This window comes from Mytilus trossulus, chromosome 13 (assembly GCF_036588685.1).
Source record: "Mytilus trossulus isolate FHL-02 chromosome 13, PNRI_Mtr1.1.1.hap1, whole genome shotgun sequence".
Lineage (NCBI taxonomy): Eukaryota > Metazoa > Mollusca > Bivalvia > Mytilida > Mytilidae > Mytilus > Mytilus trossulus.
This window is the reverse complement of record NC_086385.1, coordinates 47,055,340-47,068,388: the sequence shown is the minus strand read 5'-3', so window position 1 is coordinate 47,068,388 and position 13,049 is coordinate 47,055,340. Positions and strand designations below refer to the sequence as shown.

At 31.2% G+C, this 13,049-nt stretch overlaps 1 protein-coding gene across 4 annotated transcripts in view; it reads left to right on the top strand.

Annotated features, from left to right (window-relative positions):
* LOC134695072 (prolyl endopeptidase FAP-like) overlaps positions 1-13,049 on the top strand; it is a 135,586-nt gene that overhangs the window by 13,968 nt on the left and 108,569 nt on the right. The window contains exon 1 of one of the 4 annotated variants that reach the window (XM_063556254.1): positions 2,377-2,900. The exons of 2 other annotated variants lie outside the window; for them this stretch is intronic. In XM_063556254.1, the coding sequence (XP_063412324.1) occupies positions 2,805-2,900 (96 nt within the window). In that variant the 5' untranslated portion in view covers positions 2,377-2,804. Of the gene's footprint in view, positions 1-2,376; positions 2,901-13,049 lie in introns of those variants that run through there. One more of the 4 variants, XM_063556257.1, reaches the window with a different exon arrangement.

The window sequence follows — 13,049 nt, the reverse complement described above, 5'->3', positions numbered from 1 at the left end:
GGTAATAAATTAACTGACATAGCCATGGCAAAAAAAAACACTGACAAAGCCAAAGCAAAAAAAAAGAAAAAGAAAAGGGGACAACCCAACATAGAAAATATAAAGTGACGAAAATATAGGAACTTGTACGTTGAAAGTTGAACATATTATTCACAATTGTAAAATAACCAGTCACAGTTGAACAAGGGCGTGTAAGTGGATATGGGTCTTCTGGTTTATTTGAAAACAAAATCACAACATGCTTGTACCGACTTTCTCCTTAACAATAATACCAATCAGTTAAATACCTCGAATGAAAACAATGATTGTATATTCATTTCAATTGCACATTTATTATACCTTGAAGGGTTGATGGCATACACATTGAATAATAACCAAACAATTTACATTCATTGGCATTTTAAAAAATCATTGGTTTATCGTCTTGCCAATTTAGAGTTATCTCCCGTTTAGTGTCAATCGTTAGTAAATCACTTACCTACATTAGCACATGGGATTCATAATTACATTACTAACATAATGTTATCATATTGCATACATGTTTCGCATTAGTTTAATCACCTACTTTTTATGATTTTTGGCAAAAGACATTGTAATTTATGTATATAGGAGAGACAGTGAAAAAAGTAAAAACACAAAAATACTTTACTCCGAGGAAAAGTACTCAATCAACTGGCAAAATCAAAAGCTCAAACACATCAAACGAATGGAAAACAACTCTCATATTCCTGACTTGGTACAGGTATTTTCTTATGTAGAAAATGGTGGATTAAACCTGGTTTCGAAGCTAGACAAACATCTCACTTGTATGACAGTCGCATCAAAACCAATTATATTTACAACGATGTGTGAACAGATCTAGAACAAACACATTATGTAACAATGTCATGAATAAGGGTACAACATCATATAATATATTGTAACGATTAAATTTGCAGTTTTGGTTATTATCTTGAGTATTATAATAGATCGAGATAAACTTAAATATTAAATATTCAGTAAATTCTACAAGAGGTCAACATGATAAACATTGTCTATTAACCCAATAAGGATTTTTTTTCCCTTTAAAGTATTTTTTTCACAACTTTTATAGTTTATAATCCTGAACAAAAATCTTCTCCTCTGACAAAACCGGGCAAAATAAAGCCAAACTTGGCCTTACTCATCTTTAGGGTGTGTTGTATCCGATTATCCCGACTTGCAACCGAAATGGCCGCGATGGCTTAAAATTGAAATAGAGGGTAAATGTAGTATGGTATATAAAATCTCTGAAACTAACGCATAACAGCAAATCTGACATTTGCAGACGCATCAGACAACCCTTTAAGATAAACTGTTAACAGCAACAATTTTTTAGCAAAGTAAGCGTTACAAAGAAGTCAAACATGATAAAAATTGTCAATTGACCCCTTTAACCCTTGTCGTGATTGGTGTCCTCTATAGCTTGCTGTTCGGTGTGAGCCAATACTCTGTGTTGAATGCCGTACATTTAACCTAAAAAGGTTTATTTTTTACAAATTGTGACTTGGATGGTGAGTAACTTATCTCATTAGATCTCATACCACATCTTCTTACATTTTGTACATGTATATCTAATAAATGTTAACAGTATCGATTGTGATTTAATTAGGAATTGAATGCTTCATTTTGTAATTCATTGGGGTGTGAAAGCGTTGACCGAAGAACATTTTGTATGAAGCGCGGAAGCGCTTCATTTGAAAAATGTGCGCACAGTCACATACTTTAATGCTTTTACAACCCCATGAAGTAACAAAAAGAAGCATTCAATACCTATAATAATATTTATATTTATATTTAGCTAGGATCATGAAAACAATTAAATATTTTTTTTAATTTAATTTACCTGTGCACTTTATTGTGGGAAAATATCTGGAGTAGTCTACGCATTAATTTCAAAATACCCATTTTCTTGACCTTGAAAATATGTCGTTTACCTCCCCTTTCTTAATTGGTTCTTTTGAGAATAAAAGCAAATCCCTGTATACAAGTACTTAGTGATAATAAAAAGATTTACATGTCTTACTTGTGTAATTCTCTCTATATTGTTAATATCAATTACTTTGAATTATAGCTAAAAGTATACAAGATTATACAAACCAAGTTCAGACGGAGGACATTCTTCGGCAAGTTGCCGTAAAATGTGTTTACAATCTTGTACCTTTACGACATGCGATTTTATACCTAATTCATACGAGCGTTTATTTATTATGATCTCTGGTAGGCATTAATTAGCTTCTTCTGTCTTTTCGTCATTTGTTTTGCTGGTTAATTGAATTGACGTAAACACAAGAGAATGAGCCATTTCATTGAAGATTCGAGATTCTCTTCTTTCTTTGCTTGAGTCTATTAACCACCAAATATTATGAATTAGAAGTGCACCTTCGGATAGTTGTGGCTAGTATTACGTTCCCCTGGGGGATTTTAACGGTATTAATGTATCTTGTTCGATAGTTTTCTATGTATAAGGAACCCCTCATAATTGGTAGTGGCATTGGATAGATTCAGATTTGGTGACAGTCATTTGGGGGATTAAAAGTATTATAGTTCATGTATAACAGCCTTAAGAAATATAACATTTTCCGAAGGGAAAACAATATCCGAAGGAGGATTTAAAATTGAATAAACAAGGAAAATAAGTTTTATTGTTTGGTGCACTATCGCAGGAACGGTTTATAGCGTATGTTGTTGCGCTTTGAGGACAATTCTGATTCAAAAATTCAAATTGAAATAATCGAAAAAAGTATTCTTGGATAATTATTTTGTGAGTTTGATTCTAAATTGAGATGACATCAGCTGCAGTCGCCTCTGTTGCTACCTCCGCCAGTTTAAAAAGACAAACGGGAGCCAGTAAGAATCTTTCTACTATGGCTCAGATTAAGGTAAATGGTGATTTGTGATATATTTTGTGTATTTTGAATGTTACGATTATACAGGTGTTTTCATTAACAGATTTTTAAAAAGAAATATATTCGTATTCAGAATATGAAAATTTCGGCAGAAGAGTGTGTGTGTGTGTAAAACTACTAAAAGTATAATCCGGTTAATTTATGTTTCAACTGGTAACGAATAAAATAAACTGGCAATTCTATATAGTACCCAACTGTTTATCCAATTTTAAACTCGCCACAAGTATAGCCATGCAACTCACGTGTGAAATTTCAATAGGTGCATATAATCACGTGATACAAATAAAAGATCTGCTTGACTATATGGTCCGTTGTTAACGAAAATAAGCCCTTTTAACATAAAATATATTCTTATGTGAAATATATCTAAATAGATTACTGCTAGTTAGTGATTTTGTTCACTTTTTCCAAAACTACATCTACCATTATATTTTGTGAAAATTAGAAACATTGGGAATTTTTATAAAAAAAAATTAGGCTCAATATTTTGAATTATTGAGAAATTTTCAACCGGAAAGGAACTCTCTGGGGAGGGGAAAGAATCATATAAATTGACGGTTCTTAATTCATTGAAAACCACACAATGATGAAGTTAGCATCGATATATCAACAAATGAAATGGTGAATATCTGCTAAACGTGGTTTATAAACAGATGTTTCTTGATTTTTAATTAAGTTTTTTTTAGAACGATTGATTATGATAAACAATAAACTGGTAACAATAAAATAAGGTTTACGACCAAAAATCATTGAAATAAAGGTTAAAGTACTGTCAGTTTACTCTGTAACAAACGAAAATAATTTATCTTATGTCTTGCAGTTTTAGGGATGTTTTACGAATATATGTGATAGCCATAGACCATATTTAATGTACATATTTAATAATTAGTGTGTATGTGTATTGTGCATGTACAGTCAATGACAATATCCAATATTTAAACAAGTAAGTGCTAATACAACTTTCATATATTTAACTCATCCACACGAAAAATTATCAATGATTATGGACAAGTCAAAAGATGTTTTGAAAGCTTAAAATATGACTTTTTTTTTAAATTGCTTAACTTTTAATGCAAGAGTATAAGATAAAACAACACGAAAAGCTTGATATATTGCAATTTCCTGGTCAATGATATAAAAAAATATCAATCTTGAGTGATTTTGATAGAAATTTTACTATTATAGCTGACTTTCTGATCATTCTATATAGAAATAAAAGTATGTGGTACAAGTTGCAATGAGACAACTCTCCACCCAAGTCACAATTTATAGAATGTAAACCATCATAGGTCAAAGTACGGTCTTCAACACGGAACATGGGCTCACACCGACCAACAAGGCGGCTATGAAGAGCCCAACAAATTACAAGTGTAAAACCATTCAAACGCGAAAACCATTTATCTAATCTATATAAAAACAAACGAGAACAAACGAGAAACACTTATGATTCGCAATGGTATCGGTCAACTCATTCAAATCTCGATAAAATATGACATTCTTAAATGTAACAGTTTCTTTTCCTGACCATTGTCATTTTTTTTTTAGTGTTGGAGATTGGTAATGTTTTTTTTTCAATTCATGTTCAAAATCCTTCTCGTAAATCTTTTTTGTCATAATCGACAAGTTTGGGAGACACATCATCAACCTAGCAAGAGGGATATGAATTTGTTTTATTTACTCTCTTCCAAACTCGTGAACTAATCATTTTCAGTAAAGTTACCTGAACATTCGATTGCTTTCATCATTAAATGAGCAATTATTGTCTAAAATCAATGTGTAAATTGAAGATCATTGATTAAAGAGGAAAATGAAGGGACATTTTCAAAAAATGGAAAAAAAATGAAGGGAAAGTTTCAAAATGGAAAAAAAATGAAAGGAAATTTTCAAAATTAAAAAAAAGTTTCAATTCGAAAGAGATTTTTCTTTCATGTTTAGCGTTGCCGTATCTCTTGCTTTCTCTGTTAATTTTTTTCCATCATGTAGTTGAGGCATTCTTCTTTATCATTTCAACAATAGCAAAAGGTGCACGTTAAAACTTATAACTTTATTGAGAAACGTCTCAACAAATTATTATTTATATAAACAATTCATCAACAAAAAAATAATTATTTATTGAAAAAATTGCCACTCAATTGTTGTCAGTCAAAAGTACTATAGTACACATTAAACATGTCATTCTCTTGTCCTATCTGCTATGCTATTTTTCTCAATGTTTGTAAATTTCTTTAATATTAGTAAACATTCTACATTTTGAGAAAGTCCATAATTTGTGTTTTCAAATCGATGCCATTTTGTCAATGTCCTATAAATAAAAACAATCGACTTCCATAATTTCAAATTGATTGACCGTTATATATTGAATTAATTTGTGAAACATTTTAACATTTTGTGCTTATTTCTACTTTAATGGGTAGCGAGTTGTTATTTTCTTATTTTAATAGTACGTTGGCCTGTATGTGATTACAATTAGAAAGTGCAGATTTGTTTTAAATGTTTTAAGTTACAAAAAGTCAATTTACGACAGGAAACTCAAATAGTATAATTTTCTGATACATTGCGTTATCAATAAAAAATAGACATTTTATGGATTTTATGAAATTACAATATCTGAAGTTATTGAAAAATATAGATGTCATAAGAAAAGCAAGATTCAGGAAAATCGTCATATATGAAGACTTGAGTTAAAAACCACAGTGTCACACATATTTTTAGATGCCAAGACGACTTTTTTGGCGCTTTTTAAAATAAATCGGAAACCTTAAAATTAAACCGAAAAACGCATGGAACAGCAACGTTTGAAATACGCTTAAATAGGAACCCAAGCGTGACTTTTTTTTCATAAAGCTGAATTCATTACATTTGAGAAAAAAACATCATGTGGCGAGGAGAGACCAGTAAAGTTAAGCATTTACCAACAAGGCATGTCAGCTATGCCGAAGTTCCGAATGTACGGGTAAGTCACATGGTCTGATCAGAAATTTAATCGCACAATAAAGCTTTTATGATTATGATATGTCAATGTTGTTTGACCACGTTTAGAACACTAGTCTTTATATTCAAGTCATAAATAATGAAGTGTTGTTTGCTTTTTGAAGAAAACAACTGTTTACACATTTCGGTTCGTCATGATAACATATATATCTGGTTACAAATCTGTCTTGTCTGAATAAAATACAAGGTCTCCAACTAGTCAGCTGGTAAAATAGACCCAACTCTTATATAAATAAAATGTAAGTGTAATTATCTGCTGTATAAGTAAAATGCAATACGCGGTTTTCATCTGTATATTAATAATATATTCTTTACTTAGAAAAGTAATTTTTAACGGAAAAGAGTTTACCCTCATGATTTAGTTTTTTACCAAGTAAAATTTTCTTAGAACACCTTGATTACAAGTCATTGCATCTATTTGACCCACATTTATGGTCTACAAGTGCAACATTTAAGTAGTGCATGCGAAAAAAACAAATTAAGTCGTAGAGCGTCTTAAAAATAATCGCACGAAGGGTTATATTGTTCATATAGTTCGTTAATTAGGATAAAATCATCTATATAAACTTATTGCTTCGCTGAAAAACCTTATTCTTAAAGGTTATCACCATTTTGATATTGAAGTGAGAGCTTTGAATACTCTGATTATCAGTGATACCATTTATTTTATAATAAGAGCATTTCAAACGTGTATTACTGCATAAGGTCACTGCCATTTATGATCCTACATAGATAAATTATATAATGTATTGATACTTATATAATAACATTGCACTAGGTAATGATTTTATCAGACTACTTATGGCTGCTTATGACATCTTCTCATCAATCCATCAGAGATGCACTGATTAACTTTTCAATCTGGGCAAACTAAATCTATTTATTAATTCAAGTTGAACTAGAGTTCAACTACTCCAACTTCTTTTTAAACTTCTTGACGTGTTTGGTGTATGCTCTTTTTATAAATGCAAGCACAATGCCATTTGTGATGTCTGAAAATAGTACAATCACAAAAATACTGAACTCCGAGGAAAATTCAAAACGGAAAAATCAAATGATAAATACAATAAAACGAATGGACAACGACTGTCATATTCCTGACTTGGTACAGGCATTTTCAAATGTAGAAAATGGTAGATTGAACCTGGTTTAAAAGCAATAAACCTCTCACTTGTATGACAGTTGCATTACATTCCATGCGATACAAAGACATAAATGATACTACTCATATTTGACAAACGATTATCATTTTATGTTTCATTTTTTGTTGTTTGATAAAATGAATACGAGTAACAGTCTGACTTAAAAGAAACTCATCTCGTGTTTTTTGGATAAAAAAATGTCATTATACCTTGACAGCTTTACGAAAAGGTTGTTTTCCTTGAAATAATGCTTCAATGGAACTATTACTCTATACTTCACTTAGCTGCTGCTGCTTGTATCATATTTTTTTTCATTTTTCTCTCAAAAGATAAAGATTTCAGGTGTAACTTACTGCGATGTAACTCATATGAATTAGAAAACTTTCGAAATTGATCCCATGTATTGTGTTATGATAAATATTTAGTTTTGTGGTTTGTTATGTATACATGACCAAATGTTATGTCTAATCAGATTTCTGTCTACCTCCTCCCCCTCCTTTTCTCATTTTACACTGTCTTTTCCCGTCTTTTTGACACTTACCAAACACTACTTGAAATCTGCTTTCAGATCCTTCACAACTAGTTATGATATATTTGAACAAAGCATGCAGTTGCTCTGTTTATTGACCTAACCTCGGCACACTAATATAACAACGAGGACAGAATCGTTAATCATACAATGCTACAAAAATAGATAATCTAAACAATACAAAGATGTATTTTTGTTCGGCACATGGGTTTTTCTCTCATGCTTACATTACAAAGACATAAATATTGTATAATTACTCAGTTATATATTCAGTTACTTCAACACACTATATCGGTGGTTCATCTAAATGTATATTGTCATAGATTAAGTGTTTGCCTTCGCCCGAACAATTAGTACCAATCGTTATTTATAGCGATACCATATTATTGCAAGCACATGTTATGTTTATGTAAGCATACGCGCCATGTTCCACGCCTTGATTAAGCAATATCTTTACTAATGTACATGATTGTGAACCCTTACTTCATAAGCATCCATCTCTGATCAAAAATATGTCAAAAATAGGCATATACATTTGCATATAACTATAAAGGTGCCAAGAGAACTATTTCAGTTACTGTGAATTCATTTTTATTCGTTGGATACTAATTTTCGTGGATTTCATGGGTACATGAGAACCACAAATTCAAATATGCAACGAATTACATGTTTCCTAAAGGAATATGTGCAAACTTTGGCAAAACCAAGCAATCAAATATCCACGAAAATGCAAATGTTTCTCAAACCACGAAAATTGGTATCCACGAATATAAATGAATCCACAGTCAGGCTGAAGCTGGGATTTTCTTGCTGCTTTGGTGGTCTTGTGCTGTTGTTAACCTTTAAGAAAAAATAAATATTGTTATTATACCTCCTTTCAGCAATGCATTCTACGTATTGACACATATTTTTGTACCATAGAAAACTCATTGTAACCCATTCAAGAAGTTGCTATGATTAAAACAAACGCTCATTTACATGTTTCTACTTCTAACGCATTTCGAAAGAAGGCAGTTTGTTATCGAATGTTAAACCGGAGTTTTTTGTACCAATGAACATGTTAACAAACATATCTATGTTACATACACGATTGCACTAAAATCTATTTATACCTAAAGTTGAATTATTAAATATAAATGAGTGTTGGACTGAGCTCCTTTTTCTATACACTTATTCAAAGCTATTTGCGATTTTTGTAACAAACGCTCAATCCATACTCTTGTGGTTTATTTTTTTTATTTCAATGGGATTAGAATAGATTTATTTGAGTACGTTTGAAATGACATAAAAAAAAAAACACCTAAAGGTTCTTATTATAACATCACCGTATCGAGGCCAATGTCCTATATACTATGCAGTTAGGGAGCTACCATTTGATTTTTATGGGGGAGCTAGGATGAAAAATGTTGTCCTGCATTTTTTTTAGTTGTAATCTCTGTCCTGCCTTTTTATTTTTCACTCTATCCAGTCCTGCTTTTTTTTTTAAAGTTTATCCTGACTTTTTTTACATAAATTGTCATCCTGACTTTTTTTTTGCAAATGTCTCATCCTGCCTTTATTTTTTACTCAAAACTCCTGTCCTGCCTAGTTTTTTCATATTTCATCCTAGCCCCCCATAAAAATCAAATGGTAGCTCCCTTAGCGACAAGTAACGGCATGATTATTCAGGTTAATTATATCTAATGGTATTTTTTCTAGCTTGAACGTGTACTTTTAGTTATACTTACTTTTCATTGATTAAATACATGAAGCACTATTTCGTGATGCACATGTAAAGGCAACCCTGGCGACCACTCAATCATCCAGGCTAGAGAGATTTTGAATCAATGTAAAGGGTAAAACTATTTGCAGACATTAAAAAATAGACCGAATTGACAGAATGTTTTAATAATGAGTTGTATTGCAACATTTCTTATTTGCTCTGCATCAGTTCTAAGACAAAATTGAAAAAGTGTATTCCGGTTACTTCCCACGGTCACGAATCGAAGACCACTCTTTAAGTGCATACGATACAGTAACAGGGGAGATAATGACGTTGATAACGTTAAACGCTGTTTTCGCGACGTCAAACTGTGACTTATCAGTAAAAGATGCATTTTTCGACTGATTTTTATCATTCAAACTGATTTAATTTGAAAACGAGTGCACGGACCCCTATTTCATAAAACTACATTTTGTTTCATTTTGCAGGGAGGTTATGTGCACCATATTTTATAAAACTGTAAATAGTACAATTTTTTTAATGCTGATAAATATAAAGCAAAAACTTACGTTTTTTTCTTCCAATCTTGACCATTTGGTAAATATGCGTTATTTCTGAATAAAAAATGCATAAGTTTTTAGAATACTCCTAAAATGCAGAAATTACAAATTATAACACAAAAACAATTTGTGTTTATCTATTAAAAACTAAAAAGTTGTGGTTTTCTTTCGAAAGATAAAATACGGCCACAAATCCGAATTTTGAGCAAATATACAAAATTCCGACCTCATTTAACTAAAAAAGTAGAACCTGAAGGTATATTTTTTATTACATATTTGATTTAATCAGGCAAAAAATAGTCTATAAGGCAATTTTCATCAAACTGCAAATACATGATCAAAACTGTATCGTATGCCCTTAATGCAAACATAGTTACTGTCACGTCATGCAGTCTGAAAATAGAAACACTGAAAAGTTTTAAAAGTTTGATTTCGGTGAACACTTTGTTTCGAAATGTTAGTGCCTGTGTGGAAACACTTTTGATTCATGTTGGTGAGGAATCAAAAAGGGAAATCGGCCTCAAGCAAAGTGTCTAAACAGCAGTTAAGCGTCCAATCATACATTATCTTGGACACTGGTTAATTAGTTGTAAAATGAAAGGATTAAAAAGTGGAAATGACATTGATCTCTCCAGATTAGCAAGAGTCACAAAAAGAAATTAAAAAAAACCTCAGTAAAATGATGGAAGTACAGTTAAATCGTAAGATGTTCAAATTTTCAATCAACTTAAATATTCAACTTTCTTAAAAATTTCCACAATGAAAGACTACGAAAAGATGAACAATTCAACAAAACGGTACAACAAAAAACTAAATACTGAGCAATCAAATTCCGAGAGTGATATAAGCAGGTTCCTGTCAATTAAACACTGCTTATACAAATATTAAGTAGGTAAGGTAATAATCCATAAAATTAAGTTAATGAAACGAAGTTATAAAAACGTAAAGACGTGTAACTAAGAAACTAATTATAAAGGGGGTTCGTAACCAAAACCTGACTGGCTGTGTTGAAAGGAGATATGTATTCATGCTCAGTGAATGTTAAAATTAGAGTGGTCTCATTTGCAATTATACCGTATTTTCGTATATTTTTTAACGCAAACTTAAAAGATCAAACAAAAGATGTTGTCCATAAACAATTTACATTATGATAGTAAATACAATTAAAGAAACATCCTTTTCAATGATTCTGTGACATATTTATTTTCCAATTACATGGATTCTTAAATTACCTGCACGTTTAATCTTGACACATGGTTGGACCAAACACCGACGATATTACGTAAGAATAATGGACATTAATTGTTACATTGTCCGTTATTAAACATTGATTTTATTTAGAAATTACAAGGAAACTGGTCCTGTTCAGTTTTTATCATCACCATTATCTTAGTTTTATTGCGTTTCAATTTAGTTCTATAAAAGGTTAAAGCTGAGGCTCGAACGCACGCGACTGCTGCAGACGACAATCAATTTCATCCTTGAAACGGTGACATATTCATTAAACTTGAGTAAAAGGGAACAATGTTTAGTAGACAGCTCTGATTTTTGTCACTAAGACCACCATGTTCAATTTGTATTTCACTAACTTCCGGGTTAAAGCTCAAACATAACTTTCTGATCTTTGCGTTTTGAAGAACTTTTTAACTAATCATAGGACTAAAGCTGACACAATTAAAGTACATAGATGTTTAAAGGAAACGAATATAGCATAGCTGATAAATCCTGAGCAATTTTAAGAGTATATATGTTCTTTTGGGAATAAAAAAAACTTGGATTGATGGCTGTTTATTTTAATCATCTTACGAAATGATACTTAAGAGTTTGTTGACGGTGCCATAAATGTATTCGTATATCTTGCAACAAATGTATTAATAAACTTTCAATGGATTCCCTAAGGAAGTAGAATTTTTCTAACTTTAGTGACAAATTTGTCTAGAAATGTTACAATTCTGCTCAATTCAACATGGAAAAAAGGATTACACATACAGTTTCTTTAACCATTTTGGTAAGATTATATAATGTTTATTTGACTTATGTAATACACCTATAATGGTTTACTTTTTAAATTGTTATTTGGATGGAGAGTTGTCTCATTGGCACTCATACCACATCTTCCTATATCTATTGTATATTTTTCATATTTTAACATTGTTTTACGTTACTCAGATCTTTCTTCATTACATAATCTGTATATTTTTCCATCTTAAAAACGAAATAAGGTCAATCAAAACTGTATGTGTGTATTTTTCTTTACGATCTATAAGGTATATAGGTAGGGTTTTCATTTTCTTTTCTTTTTCCCTTGAGTATATTGAGAGACATGCAATTTGTATGAATTCACAAAAAAAAACTGCAAGTTAAATATAAAAAAAAAAGACATTTGGAGGGTAAATAGGGAAATCTTTATCATATTTGATTTTTATTTGAAACTAAACTAATTTGCCATGTTTATGTGATATATGCATTATAATTATATAACCTGTACTATTGAAATAAACACCCTTCACTTTTTGGTGTATTTCCACCGCGAACCATTCTTACTGTTTTTACACTGTCGTCGAGCGGAATGTAAGTGTGTACAAAATGTTACATGAATGTTTGTTGCTGGGTATACGTCACACTTTTGAAGATACACTTTAAATATACATTTACAAAATGTAGAAGGCCTGCAGTGGTTCAATAACACTTTGGGGAACATCTTTATGTGTGTCTTGTTTTAAATGACAGAGTTTCGTCATGTGTCATGTTTTTTCCTCAAGATTCAAGATTTGCATGCGTATTCTGTATATATATATATATATATATAAAAGAGTCTAAATTGAAAACTACGTTCAAACCTATGACTGCGTTGGATAAAAACCGCAGTTTTTATACGTGTGCATGTCAAACAAATTTCGTTGTAGAAGGGTCTAAAAACAGCACAAACAACATTTTCCAAAAGACCAAAAGAGTGAAAAAGTATATTTAAACAAAACGCATTTAACTAACAGGTCGAACAACTGATGTTCTTTAACCCTGCGGACTGCCATTGACGATTGCCAAATAAAATTGATCACAAGATGTAACAAAATGGATCCTAATATAAATAATACGTCACAGAAAAAAAAAATTGTTAACTTGTGGACAGGATGTTGTGCCACAAACATTCGGTGTCAATATTTCTTTAGTACACCATATCCGGATTTCGACAATAAA